Genomic DNA, 19440 nt, shown 5'->3' with positions numbered 1-19440 from the left:
GTTTTTTATCTCCAATAATTGATTGAAAAGTTATGGTCCAATTTCCAACATTACAGGACACAGATGTTATTGTGTGGGACATAGTGAATGAGAGTGGATTGTACAGACTAAGGGGCCACAAAGGGGCCGTAACCCAGGCGGCCTTCTTCAAGGAGAGAAACATACTCGTCTCCAGGTAAGAATTGCAGAGGTCCTTAAGGCCTTTGTCCATGCGTCCTTTGTAATAGATATTATAAACTTCAAGTTATTTTGCATTGCAGATTTGGTTAAAAAAAATCAACTTTCATATGAAATGTAATACAGTCATTGGCTCTAACTCTCTTGGCTCGATTTCTTCGTTGGCTCGGACTGGATGTAAATGATTTCTTTTTAATGAATGTAAGCATTCCCGCTTGGTTCAAATTTCCCAAGGCTCGAGGTTGTTTTCGCTGGACCCTGCGTTCAAGCTAATGGGGTTGGTCTGTACATTGTACTGCAATTTCTGCTCCCAGATTTAAAGAAGGTCATATTTAAGGCTTTTGATTTGAGAAAATGTACATTTGTTTATGACCTGTGCTTTCAAATAATGTTTTCATTGCTTTTCAGTTCCAAAGATACGTTTGTGAAGTTTTGGGACCTGGACACACAGCACTGCTTCCAGACACTTGTGGAACACAGGAGTGAGGTGTGACATGTACTTTAGTGTCTTCATCAGGCCTGTCTCTCGGCTTTAGGGGAATGGAGCTTGGGGCTCTGTCAAAGGGAATTTTTGCACAAAACGGGGAATTTGGAATAAACCTAAAGCATACTTATTCTATAACAATATCAAGTATAAATATATTATACTTTGTGGTAAATATATAGAGAATCACATGATAAATGTGGCTTCGCAGCATGATGCAAAAACTTTGTTGGTGGCCATTGGAATTAGAATTATGATATGAAGCTTGTTACACATGTAAACAGTGAAAATTAACATATGAATAGTAAGTCCCTAACTTGAGCTCAACATTTCCTAATTTATGTCCCTTCAAAAATTCAGGACTACAAAAAGGTCTCTTATTTAGTGTAGTTCCAATGATCTATTATTATTGAAAATTTATCCAAAAGGTCATCATCGGTGACTATTAATAGTGATATTTTATAATTGATTATTAAAATAGATCCTTCAGAGCCATCTTTATACAATTTCGGTCCCATTTCTTCTTTCTGAATTGATTCTATTGGATATTGAGTTTTAAGTTCATGTAATTTATAATAAAGCTATTTGATTGAAAACATTAAAGACACGTCAGAAAATTTTAAATGTTAGTCATCAAATAATACATCCAAAAGATATCCAGAAGTGTTTGTACATGTAATTGTATGATAATATTTTATTACTATTGATAATCAATCGATTTAAGATCTCAATTATTGGCTAGTAAAATTTGATCTGATTCCCAACACTACATTTATTATAGATTAAGTGGAAGATGTCTGTAATACTTGTTCATGTTTCAGGTATATGACTTTGTCCTGCTTCGAGATGATTGCAGGCTGGTGACAGGGTCTGCAGACAGTGAGCTACGAGTCTGGGATCTAACACACTCCTCTGAGCAGGTAATCATTTCTTGCATCAGGATACATAAGAAAATCATGTTCAAAGTCACAATCAAAGGGTGTATAAAATTTAAAAGTTACGGAATCCGACCCACAAATAAACAAGCTCTCTGATAGCTCCGTTAAACTAAATTGTTGAATTTTGATGCCTGGTGACCCATTATAATTGTGGTATCATTTGATGGCTGATTACTTATATGTATGAGAAATGACTAAAACTACATTATACATCAAATTATTATAAATTGTATGTTGGCTGTTGATTTCAACTGAAATAACTTATTTTTCAATCTTTTAAGGCTAATAAAACTTGTTTGAAATATTCTTTTTGGTATTTTTATGCCCCCGAAGGTGGGCATATTAAAATCGCACCGTCCGTCCGTCCGTCCGTCCGGCTCTGTAACTTTCCCTTGTATGGACAGATTTTAAAATAACATGCCACATGTGTTCCACATACCAAGACGACGTGTGGCGTGCAAGACTCGTGTCCCTACCTCAAAGGTCAAGGTCACACTTAGTGTTTATTCACAATGGAGTGCTGCATATAAGGACATAGAGTACAGGTTGTTGTGTCCGGGCTGTAACTTTCCCTTGTATGGACAGATTTTAAAATAACTTGCCACATGTGTTCCACATACCAAGACGACGTGTCGCGTGCAAGACCCGTGTCCCTACCTCAAAGGTCAAGGTCACACTTAGTGTTTATTCACAATGGAGTGCTGCATATAAGGACATAGAGTATAGGTTGTCGTGTCCGGGCTGTAACTTTCTCTTGTATGGACAGATTTTGAAATAACTTGCCACATGTGTTCCACATACCAAGACGACGTGTGGCGTGCAAGACTCGTGTCCCTACCTCAAAGGTCAAGGTCACACTTAGTGTTTATTCACAATGGATTGCTGCATATAAGGACATAGAGTACAGGTTGTCGTGTCCGGGCTGTAACTTTCCCTTGTATGGACAGATTTTGAAATAACTTGCCACATGTGTTCCATATACCAAGACGACGTGTCGCGTGCAAGACCCGTGTCCCTACCTCAAAGGTCAAGGTCACACTTAGTGTTTATTCACAATGGAGTGCTGCATATAAGGACATAGAGTATAGGTTGTCGTGTCCGGGCTGTAACTTTCTCTTGTATGGACAGATTTTAAAATAACTTGCCAAATGTGTTCCACATACCAAGACGACGTGTCGCGTGCAAAACCCGTGTCCCTACCTCAAAGGTCAAGGTCACACTTAGAGTTTATTTACAATGGAGTGCTGCATATAAGGACATAGAGTATAGGTTGTCGTGTCCGGGCTGTAACTTTCTCTTGTATGGACAGATTTTGAAATAACTTGCCACATGTGTTCCACATACCAAGACGACGTGTGGCGTGCAAGACTCGTGTCCCTACCTCAAAGGTCAAGGTCACACTTAGTGTTTATTCACAATGGATTGCTGCATATAAGGACATAGAGTACAGGTTGTCGTGTCCGGGCTGTAACTTTCCCTTGTATGGACAGATTTTAAAATAACTTGCCACATGTGTTCCACATACCAAGACGACGTGTCCCGTGCAAGACCCGTGTCCCTACCTCAAAGGTCAAGGTCACACTTAGTGTTTATTCACAATGGAGTGCTGCATATCAGGACATAGAGTATAGGTTGTCGTGTCCGGGCTGTAAATTTCCCTTGTATGGACAGATTTTAAAAAAACTTGACACATGTGTTCCACATACCAAGACGACGTGTCGCGTGCAAGACCCGTGTCCCTACCTCAAAGGTCAAGGTCACACTTAGTGTTTATTCACAATGGAGTGCTGCATATAAGGACATAGAGTATAGGTTGTCGTGTCAGGGCTGTTACTTTCCCTTGTATGGACAGATTTTAAAATCACTTGCTACATGTGTTCCACATACGAAGACAACGTGTCGTGTGCAAGACCCAAGTGTTTATTCACAAGGGTATTCTGAATATAAGGACATGACAGTGTAGGTTGTCAAGTATGGGTGGTATTTTTTTATGTTCAGAGGCAATTTAAAATAACTTGCCATATGTATTTGACACGTAAAGGCAAGATAAACTTTTCATGTACTGACCTTGTTCGTAGGTCAATGTCACATTCGGGGGCATTCGTCACATACTGTGACAGCTCTTGTTTTCATTTTCTTTGTCTGCACACAAAACCCTTTTGAAATGATACCATCAAAATGTCGGGTCACATTTGGGAATCTGATTCCTGTATTGAATGCATACATTGTATACTTGACATGATTGGACTATCTTGCAGACTGAAGGCGAACCAGCTGCTAAAAAATCACGACTTGACAAAGACACAGAGGAAGAGGAGGAGGATGGTGACCTTGACCTTGTCCGTTGTGTCAAGGTCGGCTCTGTGTTCCGGGCAGGCAGGGACAGGCTGGTATCCATGGCAACAGATAGCATGCAGTCATCACTGATTTGTCATGTAAGGGGTAATTTTTTGTATGCCTGAGAAATATTCATACTTAAACCAATGTCCATTAGTCATTCATTTTAGTTATTATTTTAAGTTTCATGACAGAGAATATAAACTAAAATAGTTACTTCTAGGATGTTCTCAATACTATTAAGTCATCTTTATATGCTGTGGTAATTAGTGTTCAAACATATACATTGTAGCTTTGGTAAAATGTACATGTATATGTATATGAATGTACTTGTAGCTTTCTTAAAGCGTACAAGTTTATGAAGAGACTTCAGATTTTTCTTATATTGTTATGAAATGTCCATGTAGCAAATGTATATAGGAATGTTTGCTGTATTTGGGAGTTTTTCTTTGGTTGATGTAATGATTCATGTATATATGATGTGTTGATAGGGAAGTGATCGTCAGCTGGAGGTGTTCACACTGCCTGGAGAGGCGAACCTGAAGAAACGTCTCACAAAACGACAGAAGAAAGAGAGGAAAAAAGCAGGGTAACTTTATTCAGCTAACTTGGTACTGTATTGATATAATGGCTTTTCAATTCCTTTGAAATAAGCCATAAAATATGTCAATTCTTAACAGTATTGAAAATACATATAAATTTCACCTATGTTTCCTTTTGCTGTGTTTTAATAATGTTTGTGTGTTTTTTTCCATAAAATCATCAAATGTTCACTGCATGTACTTTCTTGTTACATGTATGTGTATATCAGGCTGGCTGCTGATGCTGAAGTTGCAGTAGAGTTGAAACTGGAGGATGAGATTTGTAAACATTCAGCCATAAAGATGCCGGGCAAACTGGTGTCCGCACATACTGTCAACTCTGACAAAACTGGGATTAAGGTTGGTATAGTATTCTACTCAGGTCTGTGTGAAACAATTAATATTTGAAGGTGACTGTAGTGCTGTATTCTCAGAATTAAAAGAAATATCTCTAATGTGTACTTACTAAATTTAGACATTTTTGTTTACGATTTTTTCTATTCTGTCGGTAAATACATGTAGCTAAATATAGCTGTATTAGCTTATGCTCATATGTTACGTGATATCTGACAATAAACAAACATTGACTTGTCTTGATTTTAAAAGCCGTGATGAAGTTCTCATTTGTGGTCTTGTGTTCTCACTGGTCGCTATCAATTATAAGCAGCTAATAATTAATTCAAAAGTTGTTGATATTTTCCCTTTCTTCCTCTCTTGTTGTTTCCGTCAAAACATTCCACATTTAACATTGTAGCCATTCGTAATTTCAGGTCGTCTGCCTCTTCACCAACAACACCCTCGGTTACTTCAGCCTAGATGTGGGCTCCCAGAAGGGTGAGAGCCCTACAATTGGGGTGATCAGCCACTTAGCCCACCAGAGTGATGTGCGGACTCTAGCCTTCAGCTCTGATAACACCGCCCTATTGTCTGCCAGCAGTGAGTCAGTCAAAATCTGGAACAGGTGAGTGGTTTAAAAAATACGATAACTTGTTCATAAACCTGTGTTTCAAAAATATGATACTTTGTTAAGTAATTTTACAGTTTGTCATTAATGTATCAGTTTATAAGTCATTTATTGGTAGTGTTGTTTAAATGTTTTTTATGCAGTGAATATATATTTCTGTTTAATCTAGGAATTACAAATTTAAATTACAGAGCCTCCTTACAGTGTATCAGGACAATGTCATGCGACTACGCGCTGTGCTCGGTATTTGCTCCGGGAGACAGACATGTCATACTGGGAACTAAGGTAACATTTGCCTTATTGTAAAGCATTTATAGCCTTAAGGTTGAAATAAGATTGAACAATTTGTTTCTCTTAACAGACAAAATATGACAAATATTTATGACATTAGGAATGATTGCTGATGACATGTAATTGTATAATAGAATTTCTACAAAACAGTAGATGTTGACATTTTCTATTCACAGAGTGGTAAGCTCCAGATATTTGACATTGGCAGTGGGACCTTACTGGAGGAGAGGGAAGCTCATGCTGGATCTGTCTGGTCCATCTGTATGTCACCGGACAAGGTAGATGTTGTCCCATTGAAAGTTAAAAATATTTTGCTCCTTTTTTTCAAAGAATATGAGGTGGATTTATCATTATGAATGTCGTTGTATTTATGTTGTCAGCATCTGCAGAGTATGGCAAGATTTTGAACCTTCGTCATAACTTAAAATCATTAAATATATTCACATTGTATTTAACTTAAAACGACTCTTTCCATATGAATCAAGTTCTACTTTGCATAATAGAAGCTCTCTTAACTTGGCAAATAGCACCTTTGAGACGAAAGTTTTTTGCCCGAATGTGTCCTGGCCTAAATGAAAATATTGCAAATAGTTAGTAGTAGTTAAACTATGTTACTGAAAGTCTTTGCCTAAGTACTGCATTAGTAATGCATTTGGGATAAAAGTAGGAGGCTGCTCGTTCTTGTGCACTGTTAAAACAATGACGTGCAATACATTGGGTACAGCCTTCCTGATCAGTGTTGCTTTCCAAATTATGCGGTAGAAAGTACCTTAGCATAGTATATACACAGGGGGGATATATTGAGAAAAGTTTGGTAAATACTTTGAATACTATATATTGAACAGAGTGAATAAAAAAAACCTGAACCAAGTCCTATTGCAAGTCCATTTATATGATCTATTGTACGCAAGCAATAAATTTAACCATATGTTTGACTCTGGAGAGAATAACTTTTTATCTTTAAATTTGTAGTTGTAGATTTAATCCAACAACATTAACAAAGAAAACACTAAAATATATTAATTTTAAGTCTGTTTATGCTCATTTAATGCATTTAGCAATCAATTTCTTGAGGGTGGCCATTAAATGTTTGTCATTAAAACCATCCCCTGATTTTCAGCGAGGCCTGATTTCTGGAGGGGCAGACAAGCAAGTGAAGTTCTGGAACTTTGAGCTGGTCGCTGATGAACAGAATCCTAATGCAAGGTAAAACAGATCATATAGTTTAAACTCAAATACTTAAGCTCAATTTGTAAAGACCACTGTAAGCTGATAGGAATTTCTCTCAAATCTGTCGTCTGGGAAGAAACCAGTTCTGGGTCAGTATTCAATATGGATCTTCTCCTTGTCCTTAGACATGCCTCAGTGATTCCACCTTGTGGATTGGCCAGTTATTTTACAGTCCAATCAAAACACTTGGATTCTAATCTTATAATTAAGTGAAATCTAGGATGGGTATTGAAAACAGCCCCTGGTGTCGTTTTTGAGGGGCTAAGAGAATGTTCCCCACTGTGTGGTTCGAACCAACGACCTCTTGGATATCTAGACCAATCTGACCCCCTTATAGAGTTTTGTTTTCTGTTAACTGTGTTCCTTATTTCATTAATTGATCATTGAAAAACAAGTTGAAAGCTTAAAAATGACAATAGTTTTTATATTATCAAAAGTATGGGTGCACAAAGTAATAGTTAGATGACATGAAGTGAATTCTTAATGATTAAGAATGGGCGGAGTGAGCGTAGCGAACTAGTCCTTCTGAATTATTAAGAATACAACCTCATTGGCTGATACATTGTCAACGCAAACTCTGACACAGTGGGTATTGAATGATTGGCAGTAGGTGGACTTTTTAACACATACGAAAGTTTAAAGTCTAAATTATTAAGTCCACTACTAAATGATTGCCTTTCTGCAATTTTATTGGCATAAAATGTAGGTTGTATTCTAAATGTATATGTTGGTTCATGGATTTTCCTTGCTACTGTGAAGTTTTAAATGTGAATAGTTTGTACAACTAAATGAAGTTTTTGTAAAGTTTTTTCAAGCACAACAAAAACTGAAACATGTTTATAAATCAAACAGTAAACTACAACATTTGAAATAGATGAACCTTGGAGCCATTTCATCAATAATTCAGGGAGAGGTACAAATTTGCTTTATGGATTCTTAAAGAAACAGCTGCCTGTTCTTATTTGAAGCAACATTTTACATTGGGCATGTTCAAAGACTGCCGATGGATGATAAAACAATGTGTTAATGCTGGTCTCCAGATCTGTGGCAGCTAATTATCTCTGCCTTCTAACAATATTAATGATAAATCATTATACTTGTTGTATTGTATTTCACAGTAAGCAGTTGACTCTGGAGCATGTTTGTACCCTGGCGATGGACGACGACGTGCTGTGTGTATGTTGTTCCTGAACAGAGGCTGCTAACTATTTCCACCTTCTATTAAAATGTATATTCAATCATTGTGTTATATTTCACAGCAAGCAGTTGACTCTGGAGCATGTTCGTACCCTGGCGATGGACGACGACGTGCTGTGTGTACGCTGCTCCCCGGACCAGAGGCTGCTAGCAATCTCACTCCTAGATAACACCATCAAAGTCTTTTTCCTTGATACACTCAAGGTAATGCTCTAACTAAGCGTCTTAATGCTAGTGTAAGAATAGATTAATGTCTTCATAAATCACATCGAAGTATCCTTCCCTCAGAGAAGAGATTGTGAATACAGGCAGATTTTCTTCCTGTAAATTTAAATTAACATTCGTGAGATAAATTAAATTCTTAACAATTCTGAATAATTTCTTCATAGTTTCAAAAATTAAGAATCTGATGAAATTTGTGTTTTAAATCTGATGAATGTCATGCAAAGTAACTGACAAACTTATGAAGCAATTTATGAGTTCACTTAGTTTCGAAAGCTGGTAACAAGGCTTGGTTAGTTACCGGTCATGGAGTGTGTTTGATGGTTAGATTTTCCCATCTATACTGGAAACACATGATTGATGCCTTTACTTGCAGACTTTTACCTTTTATATTGTGTATAAAATGACGCTAGAATCAAAAATGTATAAATTGGCATGTTTTTATGCCCCCGAAGGTGGGCATATTAAAATCGCACCGTCCGTCAGTCCGTCCATCCGTGTGTCCGGCTCAATAACTTGTGTCCGGGCTGTAACTTTCCCTTGTATGGACAGATTTTAAAATTACTTGCCACATGTGTTTCACATACCAAGACGACGTGTCCCGTGCAAGACCCGTGCCCCTACCTCAAAGGTCAAGGTCACACTTAATCTTTATTCACAATGGAGTGCTGCATTTGGGACAAAGAGTATAGGTTGTCGTGTCCGGGTTGTAACTTTCCCTTGTATGGACAGATTTTAAAATAACTTGCCACATGTGTTCTACATACCAAGACGACGTGTCGCGTGCAAGACCCGTGCCCCTACCTCAAAGGTCAAGGTCACACTTAGTCTTTATTCACAATGGAGTGCTGCATTTAGGACAAAGAGTATAGGTTGTCGTGTCCGGGCTGTAACTTTCCCTTGTATAGACAGATTTTAAAATAACTTGCCACATGTGTTCCACATACCAAGACGACGTGTCGCGTGCAAGACCCGTGTCCCTATCTCAAAGGTCAAGGTCACACTTAGTCTTTATTCACAATGGAGTGCTGCATATAGGACATAGAGTATAGGTTGTCGTGTCCGGGCTGTAACTTTCCCTTGTATGGACAGATTTTAAAATAACTTGCCACATGTGTTCCACATACCAAGACGACGTGTTGCGTGCAAGACCCGTGCCCCTACCTCAAAGGTCAAGGTCACACTTTATTCACAATGGAGTGCTGCATATAAGGACATAGAGTATAGGTTGTCATGTCCAGGCTGTAACTTTCCCATGTATGGACAGATTTTAAAATAACTTGCCACATGTGTTCCACATACCAAAACAACGTGTCGCGTGAACGAACCGTGTCCCTACCTCTAAGGTCAAGGTCACACTTAGTGTTTATTCACAATGGAGTGCTGCATATAAGGACATAGAGTATAGGTTGTCGTGTCCGGGCTGTAACTTTCCCTTGTATGGACAGATTTTAAAATAACTTGCCACATGTGTTCCACATATCAAGATGACGTGTCGCGTGCAAGACCCGTGTCCCTACCTCTAAGGTCAAGGTCACACTTAGGTGTTTATTCACAACAGAATGCTGCATATAAGGACATAGAGTATAAGTTGTCGTGTCCGGGCTGTAACTTTCCCTTGTATGGACAGATTTTAAAATAACTTGCCACATGTGTTCCACATATCAAGATGACGTGTCGCGTGCAAGACCCGTGTCCCTACCTCTAAGGTCAAGGTCACACTTAGGTGTTTATTCACAACAGAATGCTGCATATAAGGACATAGAGTATAAGTTGTCGTGTCCGGGCTGTAACTTTCCCTTGTATGGACAGATTTTAAAATAACTTGCCACATGTGTTCCACATACCAAGACGACGTGTCGCATGACAGACCCGTGCCCCTACCTCAAAGGTCAAGGTCACACTTAGTCTTTATTCACAATGGAGTGCTGCATTTAGGACAAAGAGTATAGGCTGTTGTGTCCGGGCTGTAACTTTCCCTTGTATTGACAGATTTTAAAATAACTTGCCACATGTGTTCCACATACCAAGACGACGTGTCGCGTGCAAGACCCGTGTCCCTACCTCAAAGGTCAAGGTCACACTTAGTCTTTATTCACAATGTAGTGCTGCATATAGGACATAGAGTATAGGTTGTCGTGTCCGGGCTGTAACTTTCCCTTGTATGGACAGATTTTAAAATAACTTGCCACATGTGTTCCACATACCAAGACGACGTGTTGCGTGCAAGACCCTGCCCCTACCTCAAAGGTCAAGGTCACACTTTATTCACAATGGAGTGCTGCATATAGGACATAGAGTATAGGTTGTCGTGTCCGGGCTGTAACTTTCCCATGTATGGACAGATTTTAAAATAACTTGCCACATGTGTTCCACATACCAAAACAACGTGTCGCGTGAACGAACCGTGTCCCTACCTCTAAGGTCAAGGTCACACTTAGTGTTTATTCACAATGGAGTGCTGCATATAAGGACATAGAGTATAGGTTGTCCTGTCCGGGCTGTAACTTTCCCTTGTATGGACAGATTTTAAAATAACTTGCCACATGTGTTCCACATATCAAGATGACGTGTTGCGTGCAAGACCCGTGTCCCTACCTCAAAGGTCAAGGTCACACTTAGGTGTTTATTCACAACAGAATGCTGCATATAAGGACATAGAGTATAGGTTGTCGTGTCCGGGCTGTAACTTTCCCTTGTATGGACAGATTTTAAAATAACTTGCCACATGTGTTCCACATACCAAGACAACGTGTCGCGTGCAAGACCCGTGCCCCTACCTCAAAGGTCAAGGTCACACTTAGTCTTTATTCACAATGGAGTGCTGCATATAGGACATAGAGTATAGGTTGTCGTGTCCGGGCTGTAACTTTCCCTTGTATGGACAGATTTTAAAATAACTTGCCACATGTGTTCCACATACCAAGACGACGTGTTGCGTGCAAGACCCGTGCCCCTACCTCAAAGGTCAAGGTCACACTTTATTCACAATGGAGTGCTGCATATAGGACATAGAGTATAGGTTGTCGTGTCCGGGCTGTAACTTTCCCATGTATGGACAGATTTTAAAATAACTTGCCACATGTGTTCCACATACCAAAACAACGTGTCGCGTGAACGAACCGTGTCCCTACCTCTAAGGTCAAGGTCACACTTAGTGTTTATTCACAATGGAGTGCTGCATATAAGGACATAGAGTATAGGTTGTCCTGTCCAGGCTGTAACTTTCCCTTGTATGGACAGATTTTAAAATAACTTGTCACATGTGTTCCACATATCAAGATGACGTGTCGCGTGCAAGACCCGTGTCCCTACCTCTAAGGTCAAGGTCACACTTAGGTGTTTATTCACAACAGAATGCTGCATATAAGGACATAGAGTATAAGTTGTCGTGTCCGGGCTGTAACTTTCCCTTGTATGGACAGATTTTAAAATAACTTGCCACATGTGTTCCACATATCAAGATGACGTGTCGCGTGCAAGACCCGTGTCCCTACCTCTAAGGTCAAGGTCACACTTAGGTGTTTATTCACAACAGAATGCTGCATATAAGGACATAGAGTATAAGTTGTCGTGTCCGGGCTGTAACTTTCCCTTGTATGGACAGATTTTAAAATAACTTGCCACATGTGTTCCACATACCAAGACGATGTGTTGCGTGCAAGACCCGTGCCCCTACCTCAAAGGTCAAGGTCACACTTAGTCTTTATTCACAATGGAGTGCTGCATTTAGGACAAAGAGTATAGGCTGTTGTGTCCAGGCTGTAACTTTCCCTTGTATAGACAGATTTTAAAATAACTTGCCACATGTGTTCCACATACCAAGACGACGTGTCGCGTGCAAGACCCGTGTCCCTACCTCAAAGGTCAAGGTCACACTTAGTCTTTATTCACAATGGAGTGCTGCATATAGGACATAGAGTATAGGTTGTCGTGTCCGGGCTGTAACTTTCCCTTGTATGGACAGATTTTAAAATAACTTGCCACATGTGTTCCACATACCAAGACGACGTGTTGCGTGCAAGACCCGTGCCCCTACCTCAAAGGTCAAGGTCACACTTTATTCACAATGGAGTGCTGCATATAGGACATAGAGTATAGGTTGTCGTGTCCGGGCTGTAACTTTCCCATGTATGGACAGATTTTAAAATAACTTGCCACATGTGTTCCACATACCAAAACAACGTGTCGCGTGAACGAACCGTGTCCCTACCTCTAAGGTCAAGGTCACACTTAGTGTTTATTCACAATGGAGTGCTGCATATAAGGACATAGAGTATAGGTTGTCCTGTCCGGGCTGTAACTTTCCCTTGTATGGACAGATTTTAAAATAACTTGCCACATGTGTTCCACATATCAAGATGACGTGTCGCGTGCAAGACCCGTGTCCCTACCTCTAAGGTCAAGGTCACACTTAGGTGTTTATTCACAACAGAATGCTGCATATAAGGACATAGAGTATAAGTTGTCGTGTCCGGGCTGTAACTTTCCCTTGTATGTACAGATTTTAAAATAACTTGCCACATGTGTTCCACATATCAAGATGACGTGTCGCGTGCAAGACCCGTGTCCCTACCTCTAAGGTCAAGGTCACACTTAGGTGTTTATTCACAACAGAATGCTGCATATAAGGACATAGAGTATAAGTTGTCGTGTCCGGGCTGTAACTTTCCCTTGTATGGACAGATTTTAAAATAACTTGCCACATGTGTTCCACATACCAAGACGACGTGTTGCGTGCAAGACCCGTGCCCCTACCTCAAAGGTCAAGGTCACACTTAGTCTTTATTCACAATGGAGTGCTGCATTTAGGACAAAGAGTATAGGCTGTTGTGTCCGGGCTGTAACTTTCCCTTGTATAGACAGATTTTAAAATAACTTGCCACATGTGTTCCACATACCAAGACGACGTGTCGCGTGCAAGACCCGTGTCCCTACCTCAAAGGTCAAGGTCACACTTAGTCTTTATTCACAATGTAGTGCTGCATATAGGACATAGAGTATAGGTTGTCGTGTCCGGGCTGTAACTTTCCCTTGTATGGACAGATTTTAAAATAACTTGCCACATGTGTTCCACATACCAAGACGACGTGTTGCGTGCAAGACCCTGCCCCTACCTCAAAGGTCAAGGTCACACTTTATTCACAATGGAGTGCTGCATATAGGACATAGAGTATAGGTTGTCGTGTCCGGGCTGTAACTTTCCCATGTATGGACAGATTTTAAAATAACTTGCCACATGTGTTCCACATACCAAAACAACGTGTCGCGTGAACGAACCGTGTCCCTACCTCTAAGGTCAAGGTCACACTTAGTGTTTATTCACAATGGAGTGCTGCATATAAGGACATAGAGTATAGGTTGTCCTGTCCGGGCTGTAACTTTCCCTTGTATGGACAGATTTTAAAATAACTTGCCACATGTGTTCCATATATCAAGATGACGTGTTGCGTGCAAGACCCGTGTCCCTACCTCAAAGGTCAAGGTCACACTTAGGTGTTTATTCACAACAGAATGCTGCATATAAGGACATAGAGTATAAGTTGTCGTGTCCGTGCTGTAACTTTCCCTTGTATAGACAGATTTTAAAATAACTTGCCACATGTGTTCCACATACCAAGACGACGTGTCGCGTGCAAGACCCGTGTCCCTACCTCAAAGGTCAAGGTCACACTTAGTCTTTATTCACAATGGAGTGCTGCATATAGGACATAGAGTATAGGTTGTCGTGTCCGGGCTGTAACTTTCCCTTGTATGGACAGATTTTAAAATAACTTGCCACATGTGTTCCACATACCAAGACGACGTGTTGCGTGCAAGACCCGTGCCCCTACCTCAAAGGTCAAGGTCACACTTTATTCACAATGGAGTGCTGCATATAGGTCATAGAGTATAGGTTGTCGTGTCCGGGCTGTAACTTTCCCATGTATGGACAGATTTTAAAATAACTTGCCACATGTGTTCCACATACCAAAACAACGTGTGGCGTGAACGAACCGTGTCCCTACCTCTAAGGTCAAGGTCACACTTAGTGTTTATTCACAATGGAGTGCTGCATATAAGGACATAGAGTATAGGTTGTCCTGTCCGGGCTGTAACTTTCCCTTGTATGGACAGATTTTAAAATAACTTGCCACATGTGTTCCACATATCAAGATGACGTGTCGCGTGCAAGACCCGTGTCCCTACCTCAAAGGTCAAGGTCACACTTAGGTGTTTATTCACAACAGAATGCTGCATATAAGGACATAGAGTATAAGTTGTCGTGTCCGGGCTGTAACTTTCCCTTGTATGGACAGATTTTAAAATAACTTGCCACATGTGTTCCACATACCAAGACGACGTGTCGCATGACAGACCCGTGTCCCTATCTCAAAGGTCAAGGTCACACTTGGGTGTTTATTCACAATGGAATGCTGCATATATAAGGACATAACAGTGTGGGTTGTCAACTATGGGTGGTATTTTTTATGTTTAGAGGCAATTTAAAATAACTTGCCATATGTATTTGACATGTTAAGGCAAGATCAACTTTTCATGTACTGACCTTGTTCATAGGTCAATGTCACAATCGGGGGCATTCGTCACATACTGTGACAGCTCTTGTTTTGCATGTTACTCCTGTTTCACTGGGGATGGAGTTTTGATTTTTCCAGCACAGCTCGAATTACCAGAAATACTTGTCCAGTGTGCAAGAAACATTTACTTAACTCTTAGGCCACGATGAACAAAAAAAAGCTTAATTTCATATTTGGTTCAAGTTGTGTATGATGCAAAATTCTAATAGTGGAAATTCCAAAGTGTATTATAGTACTGGGAAAATTGATTAGTAACTTCTGGTTTAAGAAAACAATGTACAAACTCTTTGTAACAAATCTTTTTCCAGTTTTTCTTGTCAATGTATGGACACAAGTTGCCAGTGTTGTGTATGGACATATCGGCAGACAGCACCCTGCTGGTTTCCGGGTCAGCGGACAGAAACATCAAGATCTGGGGTCTCGACTTTGGCGACTGTCACAAATCTATCTTCGCTCATGATGACAGGTAAGCAATCATTTTTTATCCAATTTGATTCAAGTCAAATATCTTTTTATCCAATATTCTCCCTGTATTTTGATATGGAATTGAACATCTATAAAAGCTTAAGACATAAATACAAAATGGGCTTGTCTGATGAAAAAGAAGAGAAATATTTAATTGTTATGCCATTAATGTCATTGTTGGCAGGATTGGCACAGATTTCACGCAAAATCTATAAAGTTGAACATATCACAACAATGGAAATGATACTCAGCTTAGAACACATGTTCACAATGGCAATAAACCTGCATCTGTTAATGAAGCAAGTCCCATTACTGTGGCTTTAAGTTGTTTGTATGTCCCTCAACTATTAGTCTAAATGTAAAACAGGAAAAGACTGTTGGTATACCGGTACATACCCATACTTTACTCTTGTTTCCTTATAAGCTTGTTTATTTCTCAAATAAAAAAGAGTTGGGTTATTGATATGGCCTTGATGTCATCGTTGTAGTGCAAATACCTTTGACCTTCGCTATAACTCAAAATGCATTTAAAATATTCAAATGAAACTGGGTACACATGTTGCTAGACACATATGCACAATAAGGCACATATATGTGGCGTATTAATAATTTAATTATGCTCCTTTTTGACTTAGAAAAATAAGAACAGACAACCTTTGGCTTCTGTTCCACAGCACAAGTTGAAAACTAAAACAGGAGCAGTGCTAGTGTACCATAATGTGCTATTGTTTCATTATTATCTCATTCCTGTTCTATTTTCAGTGTGATGTGTCTTCAGTTTATAGCCAGGACCCACATGTTCTTCTCTGGGGGCAAGGATAAAAAGATCAAGCAATGGGATGCTGACAAGTTTGAACACATAACTACACTTGATGTGGGTGTTATGCTTACTTTCGATTATGTTGTGTACTGTAAGACATCATGACCTAATATGGGATTATATCTAACTGCTTGAAACACAGCAGTTTGATACTTTGCATTTAATCTTGTCATTGAAATGTTTTTTCATTTCAATGACAAGATTAAATGCAAAGTATCAAACTGCTGTGTATCAAGCAGTCAGATATAATCCCATATTAGGTCATGATGTCTTACAGTACACCCAGTTGAATGTACATGTTTAACAATGGAATGAATGCATATAGTAAACAAAATATGGGTTAATTCTATTACAATGGCATACTATAGCAATGTATTTAGCCTGGCTGTCAGCGTAATTTGGAAGGTACTGGTATCATCACATGACAAAAACCTATGCCTGAGGCAGAAAAACTTACAAACCTCTCATGTAGAAGTCTGTATAATGCTGCTATTATTCCACAGACCCACCATGGCGAAGTATGGAGCCTGGCTGTCAGTGTGAGCGGGAACATACTGGCTACTGCATCACATGACAAGTCCCTACGCCTGTGGCAGAAAACACATGAGCCTCTCATACTACAGGAGGAACGAGAAATGGTAGGCCATGTTTTTATTCCGTCCTACCCCTCATATAATTTATAAGTACATGTATCCAAATTTGCTTCTGATTAAAACTGAATGAAATTAAAATTAAGAGTAAAAAACACCCAGTTAGCATGTTCAATCTTAGCTAGGAATCTTGATGAAACGGTTCCCAGACTTACACCAGTGTTGTTTCTGTGTTTTTCAGGAGCGTGAACGGGAGTTTGAAGAGTCCGTTGGTCAGGATGGAGAGGCTGTGGTAAGTATATGGGCAAAGCCATGTCTTTGTCTGATCTTTTAGGCGTTACCGAAGTACTTAGAATAATCATAGTGTATTGAAATGTTCATGTGGTGTATTGAATTGTGTAATGTATCAAATTAGTTCACATTCCAATACTACATGAACTCCTTTTAATTTCCATAAGCACATAGACATTTGACTTTTTGGAAACTAACCTGTTTAAATTTCTGTGTGTCTTTTCATTTATATGCATCAATAAAACAGAAGCTGTCATTCTCATTTATGAACTGTTTAAAATGCCAATTTCACAGGAATTTATTTTCGCAACTTGATACCTGTCATGCTAGGAATCTTTGTCTCTGGTGAAGTAGACAGCTTTTCTGATTGCACATTATAAATTTAAACATTATCCTTGACTGTCAGGTGCCTGGGGAGACCAACACAGAGACAGGGCTTGCTGGGAAGAAGTCAATGGAGACTGTCAAGGCTGTATGTATTTTGTTCATACTTTAAGGGGTTGTACATAAATGTACCATATGCAGACAAATTACTTTCTGGACATTTCAAAATAATATTATATATGTGTGATTATATATATGTGCTTATTTTTTGCTCTTCATTTGCTTTGTTGGCCTAGTATATTGTACATGTATTTACACAGACTGTTTAAAGCTGCACTCTCACAGATTGAATGTTTTGACAACTTTTTTATTTGAACGAGCCAATTTTTGCGAAAATCCATGGAAACCAGTAATATAAGACTGCTGACAAAAGATCAAATCGTAGATTTTTATATTTAAGTAAAAAATTAATGTTTTATGCATTTTTCTTTAACCGTTAGTAACGGTTTAAGCCGTATAACATTAATTTTCGAACGGAAATATAAAAATCTACGATCTGATTTTTTGTCGGCAGTCTTATATCACTGGTTTGCAGATATTTACACAAAAATTTGCTCTAATCCAAGATTAAAAATAAACAAGGGAAAGTTACAGCCCGGACACGACAACCTATACTCTATGTCCTTATATGCAGCCCTCCATTGTGAATAAACACTAAGTGTGACCTTGACCTTTGAGGTAGGGAGACGAGTCTTGCACGCCACACGTCGTCTTGGTATGTGGAACACATGTTGCAAGTTATTTTAAAATCTGTCCATACAAGGGAAAGTTACAGAGCCGGACGGACGGACGGATGGTGTGATTTTAATATGCCCACCTTCGGGCATAAAAAGTTGTAAAAATGGTAAATCTGTGAGAGTGCAGCTTTAAATAACGGTATTATGTATGTAACTCTTAAGTATTTGATTTGTGTTAAAGTCATGTGACTAATAACAACAGAGCTTAGTTAAAGCAAATTTTACCTTATCCTGTTTCAACTTTTTTATGAAGAAAAAAATAGCAGAATTGTAATACCTAAGTGTCATTGGCATCGTCATTGTCCTAGTGGAAAAACTTAAAAAAACAAGATATTCAAATTAAACTGAGTTTGCATTTCTGAGATGATATGTTCAGCGTAGCCTCTGGCTCTAATAATTACTGAGTTTTGTCCCTTGCTCCAATGAATTGTAAACAAACAGACCTGCTTTCTCTCAACAGTCTCTTGTTTTGAGTGATAGTAGTTCAAATATATCAGCTCCAACCAATCCCCAAATACTGCTCAATTTCTTAAAAACTTATACAGGTATATCATGTATAACTTTGCAACTTGTCAGGCTGAGAGGATCATGGAAGCTATAGAGCTGTATAAGGAGGAGAAATACAAGTGGTCCATATACCGCCTCGAATCCCAGCAGGCTCACAAGAAGGTAGGACAATACAGTCTTAATATTGCCCCAAGATTTCCTAGATAAATGCCTGCCTCAGAACTTTTTGACACCTAGCCAATGCATATCAAGTCAGTTGTACCATATCGGAGATTGTTTTTTTTATTTTTATTCATTAGTGAGTTATCTAAACAGTAATAAGTGGTAGAGCTCTTACTGTGCGGTATGTAGCGTGTGGATAAATAACAGCGATATTTCAATATATATATATACACACCACAATGTCCTTGACAATATGCTACACAACAGTGACTTCACCCACTATCCTTGCAAATGAAATTATATGCTTGTGCTGTGCGCTCATTGTGTACAATTTCAGGGTGCAGTTAATTTTTCTAAACATTCATTATTAAAAGTATGACAATCAGGATTTTAACATAATATTTATAACTGTGGAGGAAATTCTGTTTGTTGAATATATTTCCTCATATCATTTCCTCTATAAATGCTCTGGACTCTTTTTTGGG

General features: G+C 39.1%; 1 protein-coding gene across 1 annotated transcript in view; it reads left to right on the top strand.

Moving 5' to 3' along the window:
• The window catches only part of LOC128236593 (WD repeat-containing protein 3-like), a 28742-nt gene that overhangs the window by 6164 nt on the left and 3138 nt on the right, over nt 1-19440 (top strand). Inside the window, exons 4-20 of the mRNA XM_052951562.1 lie at nt 57-175; nt 586-664; nt 1483-1581; nt 3858-4034; nt 4428-4525; nt 4748-4877; nt 5288-5478; nt 5673-5766; nt 5949-6050; nt 6893-6978; nt 8262-8403; nt 15308-15465; nt 16227-16338; nt 16788-16922; nt 17116-17166; nt 17572-17637; nt 18863-18955. Coding sequence (XP_052807522.1) covers nt 57-175; nt 586-664; nt 1483-1581; nt 3858-4034; nt 4428-4525; nt 4748-4877; nt 5288-5478; nt 5673-5766; nt 5949-6050; nt 6893-6978; nt 8262-8403; nt 15308-15465; nt 16227-16338; nt 16788-16922; nt 17116-17166; nt 17572-17637; nt 18863-18955 — 1932 coding nt within the window. The remainder of the gene's footprint in view (nt 1-56; nt 176-585; nt 665-1482; nt 1582-3857; nt 4035-4427; nt 4526-4747; nt 4878-5287; nt 5479-5672; nt 5767-5948; nt 6051-6892; nt 6979-8261; nt 8404-15307; nt 15466-16226; nt 16339-16787; nt 16923-17115; nt 17167-17571; nt 17638-18862; nt 18956-19440) is intronic.

This window comes from Mya arenaria, chromosome 6 (genome assembly GCF_026914265.1).
Source record: "Mya arenaria isolate MELC-2E11 chromosome 6, ASM2691426v1".
Classification (NCBI taxonomy): Eukaryota; Metazoa; Mollusca; class Bivalvia; order Myida; family Myidae; genus Mya; species Mya arenaria.
Note: the sequence above shows the minus strand (reverse complement) of the source record. Positions and strands in the feature narration are given on the sequence as shown.